The 5,739-nt window shown below is 44.6% G+C and overlaps 1 protein-coding gene and 1 pseudogene across 1 annotated transcript in view; one reads left to right on the top strand and one right to left on the bottom strand.

The window, feature by feature from the left end:
* LOC118338660 overlaps positions 1-631 on the bottom strand; it is a 10,360-nt pseudogene extending 9,729 nt beyond the window's left edge.
* A 2,003-nt stretch (positions 632-2,634) lies between these two features.
* Positions 2,635-5,739, top strand: part of kcnh3 (potassium voltage-gated channel, subfamily H (eag-related), member 3) — a 130,630-nt gene continuing 127,525 nt past the window's right edge. Inside the window, 1 exon segment of the mRNA XM_035676417.1 lies at positions 2,635-2,818. Within this exon segment, the coding sequence (XP_035532310.1) occupies positions 2,743-2,818 (76 nt within the window). The 5' untranslated portion in view covers positions 2,635-2,742.

The raw sequence follows: 5,739 nt of genomic DNA, 5'->3' as shown, positions 1-5,739 counted from the left end.
AAATTGACTATGTGTGATACAAAATTCTAACAAAATATAATACAAGAGTCACTTGCCAGGAAATTTAAATTACACATTTTATTTTTTAAAAACCTTACAATTCGAACCAAATATTTCGGTGAGCTGAACGTCCAGCTTCCTGGAATTCCCTGACAGCTAAATCTATCCTTAACAAAACAATGCCATGTGGGCTTTTCAAAATTACAAGGAATGCTTTGTTAGGGACCGAGCCAGGGAGGTCCCTATTGTATTTCTAGTAATTCTTCTTCTACCTATTATTATTTTTTTGCCCCTTCGTACTGCATTTTTGCCCATCTGAACATATACGAAAACTCAATTTTATTTGGCAAAGTTGTCAGGCCTGGTGAAAATGGGATATTCTATGCGTCGCTTTTCGGGTCAGCCACTAGGTGGCACTACTATCATAAAAAATTCTTGTTTTGACTTTGTATTTGAGGTGCTCTTTTTACATGGTTTGATCATGTTGAATATGATTGTGGAAGTCTTCTGTCTCAGTGGCTCTGCCCCCATTGTTTGCCAGGTTGTCGTTCATCTCATGTTCTGACTCTGGATCTTTCCTTGGGGGCTTTTCCTTCACCTCTGTTCTCATGCTTGGGTTCTTCTGGGACATTTTGGAGTCTTGGAGTCCCCCAAAGACAGAAATCTGAATGAAAACACATCTAAGCCTTTAGTTAGAGATAAATGACTGCACTTCTCAGACTACTACATGCTAAATACTTGTGTAAAGATGCTATACAGTATCTTCTGGACCAACAGTGCCATGTACAGATACATTATTACTGATTACCAGTGCATCAAGTTGCATCTCTCATCTCTCTTGCTAATGTTGTTGTTCATCTCTGGGTTCATTCATTTCAGGTCTCATTTAGGTTTTTCTTCATCTCTTTACTCATGGTGTGATTTGTCTTCATCATTTTTCTCATCCTTGTTTGACTCCTCTTGCTCACTTTCTTGCTCTTCATTAGGACTGTTCACTTATCTCTGTTCCAACCTTGGCTTTCTCTGGGTTTTTTTCATTATTTATTGGAGTCTCCTAAAGTGAAGATAAGTAATCCTCCATTTATTCCCATAGAGATATTGGTTCTCTGTATGTAACTCATCCTGCGTATTAGCAGCAGTGGGCAGCCACTGTGCAGCACCCAAGGACCACCTCTGGTTTTAAACCAGGGCCTCGGTCAACAGCACTGTCCGGAGAATTAACCCACATACACCTTTTGATGATGTGGGAACCCAGAGCACCCAGAGGAAACAAACACAGGGGGGACATGCAAACTCCACACACAAAGGCCCTGCCCCAACCAGGTATCGAACCCAGTCTGTGAGGTGACGGTGCTAACCACTGGGCCACCATCACGCCCCAAGACCTGAACGACAAAGCAACTTTATCTTTTAAAACGTGAACAGCCCTATCTAGAGCCAGTGTTTGATTAGTCTGTTCTGTAGAAACATGGCAGTTCAACATGGGGGACTCCAACGGCTCATTCTAAGGTAACAAAAACACGATTCTTACATTCAGGTGACATATACATCTAATGAAAACATACTATGAATATTATATTACATTCTCTGACAAAAGATCCTCCTAAATGTTACACACTGGACTTTCAAATTAAATTATATATATTAAAATAAATGTTAAACATCTTCAGAGCCATTTTACTTCCTCACTGGCATATCAAATAGAACATGTTCACCTTTCCTCGCAGTGATTTTTTTCTAACTGCTTCCTCACGTCTCCTCATTCTGGGTGAAGATGTTTTACAGAATGGAACTGGTTCCAAAACATGTGTGCTAGTGAAGCCCGTGCCTGGGTGGATTTACTGTAGGAAACATCTCGGAGAGTTTCAGTTTTGATAGGTGTAGATACCTTTCAGCGCTGCGTAACCAGAAGATGGCGCACTATCACCGCTCAATGAGGACTGAACGGCTCCTAACGCGTGGGGCCATGTGGTCCTGAGGAGAGGAGCAGAGGAGATCACCGCAGTTTCTTACACTTTATGGTCCTCCTATAAAATTTCAGTATCTATTTATTCTCATATGCTTAACTCCGTGTTCATTTAGGAACTGAAGTGAGGATACTGTAACAGGCAGTTACTTTCTGTTTTATCTTATCGGCGGTGCTTCATGCAAACAGCAGTTAAAGGTCCGCTTATTTTACACAGAGCGGTCCACATCAGGGTGAAAGGCTACTGGCTTCCACAACAGCATCTCTGTCTTCTTCTTTGTCCCCCATGATCTCCGCTTTGAAGCAGAAGTGAAAGGCGTCACGTGACTCTGCATCTGCTCTCAGTTGTGGCAAGATAACCACGCAACGAGAGAGAGAGAGAGAGAGAGAGAGAGAGAGAGTTGAGGAGGAGCTTGCTGCGATAAGATTCCCTCCACGCACCATCAGCACCACAAACTTGCAGTCTACCCATCCATCTTCATCTTTCTCCGGCGCGCTTTTCCTTTTACGACCACACGTTTTAATGATTTCCCCCCCGCCGGAAGGTGCACAGGTGCATCCCGCGGTTAATACTCGCTCTCTGCTGAGTTGATTATGGTCACAACCCCCACGGTGCCAAGGTGGAGCCACCGCGCGTATCTCGGATCGGTGCGCTTCTCCAGGGGCTGGGATGCGCACCGGGCACCTCTCGCTTCCTGCCAAGTTTCGGGTCTGAGCAGGAGTCTAGCGCTGCCCCGGGGCGCCGAGGCAGGAGGACCCAGTCGACCCGGAGCAGGATGCCGGTGATGAGAGGGCTGCTGGCCCCGCAAAACACCTTCCTGGACACCATCGCCACCCGCTTCGATGGCACCCGTGAGTAACAAACCAGAGCGTTCTGATGACTATGAAACACTTTTATTCTTTCCTATATGATAGGAAATAATCCACAGTATGGAATACTACAGGCATAATATGTCCCTGCGTACATGTGAGAGTGTTGGTGGAAAGATGCCACTTTAAAAGTGACAAAGGAGGACCAGTCTCTTAATTTGTCTACAAAGTGGCATCCTTAGAGGACACAATGTGCACCTGTCTGCACAAGAAGTCAGGCCATGCTTTCACATGAATGGAAATAATTAGTGTTAAGTTCTACAAATACATCATAGGACAGTCAGTATTCTGCTCTTCTATTCTAGTGATGGCAGTACTGTGATGAGAACCAATATGTTGTGTAATGGATGCAACTGAATGTATTAAGATATTTTGTCCCTGTAATTTAAGGCCAGCAGAGCCCATGAGTTCTGTTCAGTTCCATTGTGCAGCATCGTGTCTATTTTGCACACACCCCCAGCCTTCAGTCAACCAGTTTCACCAGTTCACTGTTCGAGGCCCACGTTTGCACTTCACTTCCCCCATGAGCCGACAAAATCCTGTTTTATTCTTCTCTCTATCATAACGTTCAGGGTATTTAAGCAGTTGGAATGATGCTGAAGAGATGGAGGTAGGATGTGTGCAATTTTTCTCTTTGGTGAGGGTGTCTTGTGAACAGATGCGATGAGCAGCCCGAGTGTGTTTGGGCCCATGCTGGGTAGGTGGGCGGCTGAGAGATGCTTATATCGCGGTCGGGCAGCTCATCTCTCCTTCTGCGTTGATTATTCAGGGCGGCGACAACGGGAGTTTGTGTGAGTCTGCGAGTGAGCAGAGCCAGTGTCTCCCCTTAAACCGGTTATGTGTGACAGCATGATAGAAAAGATTATTGGACCATCCAGGCAAGCTATTGCGCGAAGGCAGATCCCCATCTCTCACTCAAGGTTTTTCCCAAGTCCTCTCCTCTCCTCTCCTAACTAGTGGTGGACTTGAGGGGCAGTAGTGAAAAAATAAAAAGGGCACTAGAAAGTTAACCCTAATCCTATGCATTTATGGTGAAACAACTAAGTCAGGGTTAGAGTTAGCACCCTAGCAGACACTTAACTGTGTTTTCTCTACTGGAAGGACACCCTAGAAGGTACTTTGTTGTGTTTTCTCCACTAGAAGGGCACTTATCTATTGCACCCTTGAACATATTTTCTCTACTGGAAGAACAACCTAGAGGGCACTTTATGACATTTTCTCCACTGAAGGACTCCCTAGAGCCCACTTTGTAATGTTTTATCTACAATAATGGCACTTAAGAGGGCACTTTGACATTTTTGTGAACATGGGGGCACACCAATGGCCCCCCATGCCTCCCCTCCTCTAGTGCTCCTAACTACACTGGGAAAACACAGTGGCAATAGTGCAGCACATTTAAATGTTCTGACTTTGAAAGGCGAAGTGAGTAGTTAGTGTGTCTTTGTAAGGACTCAGGTTCTCTGCTGTGATGACAAAAAGAAATAAATAGCTTCTCTGTGTTGTATTGTCCTTTATCCTCACACTTATCTCTGCACTCTTATGCATCATATGACAAAGAGTCTACAAATGCTTCAGGTCTCAACCACTATAACGGTGTAGCCTGCATTATTCAGAGGAGATGCTTGCATACATGTACAGTGCACACATACATTCATGCACCCCCCCCTGCTGCCTTGTCCAGCACACACAATACTCGCATGTCAGACAGCGGAATGTCAATCCCATTCCTTTTCATGTTCTGTAGATTAGCCCTCATTATACAAAGAAGTGGTCGGAACCCAGCTATTTTTCTCCTGAGTGGCTAAAACACAGGCCTCGCGTTTGCAGAGGTGCTGATAATTACACATCTCCAGCAGTGCATGTGCAGTCATTGTAATTAACTCGCATGGATGTCAAGAATTCATCGTGGCCTTTCTGCTCGTCAGTGGAGGAGGGGGGTGGAATGAGAGGTTGTGGGGGTGGGGAGGCGGGAGTGGGAGCATGATGGTGGGAGGAGGGGGAATTTTGGATGTCTAAATATAAATCCATTATGGGTCTAGCGGTGACAAACATGCAGCTATGTGTTTTTTAAATGGTGCAACATCAGTTGCTCATTAAATCCGACACTCAGTGAGGAGAAGGCCAGTTACGTTTCTGCGTGGAGGTGATGGAAGCTTTGTGCCTCGGTGAATACTGACCCGTGTGTGTGTACTTCTGTGAAAAGGCTTTTTGTTGTGATGTGAATCAAATGGCAACCATGATTACTTTAAAATAGCCACTCATCTCTGCCAAAACTCCACCTGAAAGCACTTCGTTTTCTCTTGTTGAAGACTATTAGCTGCTTTGTGCAGCTGCTCCATTGTTTCACGTGTCTCGCTCGACCCAATGTGGAATCTGGCAACACTGGCATTGCACTTGTCTGTGGCCCTTAAGTTCGGAGTTCAGAGCAGAAAAGGCTGGTTTCAAAACATGCCACCATCAAAATGAAACTCACACATATACACTCCCAGCCGCGTGTGCTTCTGTGACTCATGTCCACTGGGCTCTAACAACACTTTCTTGCACTGCTTTCTGCACTTCCTCTTGCTCAAACACGACACCTGAGTATAGAGAAAGTGGAAAGTGTGCACATCCAACCCTAGTTGTCTACAGGAGTGTAACAAAATCAGCAGAGACATGCACTGGACAAAAATGACCTGTATCTGGAAAGATCAGTGATATACAGGTTTATGGATCTGTATCCAGATCTGTATATCACATCATATTATGTCATATAAAAATACAAATAAAGTCCGTCAAAGATCCAGTCTACACACTGTCCATACAAATGTGACACCACCATGGATAGTACCATTTTGTTTTAATGTGGAAATTAGACTTTTTTTGTGTCAGACACATTATTGTTCCAAGCAGGCTATTTGTAT

This window comes from Morone saxatilis, unplaced genomic scaffold (assembly GCF_004916995.1).
Source record: "Morone saxatilis isolate NCDOM2014 unplaced genomic scaffold, NCSU_SB_2.0 Contig5, whole genome shotgun sequence".
Taxonomy (NCBI): Eukaryota; Metazoa; Chordata; class Actinopteri; family Moronidae; genus Morone; species Morone saxatilis.
Note: the sequence above shows the minus strand (reverse complement) of the source record. Positions and strands in the feature narration are given on the sequence as shown.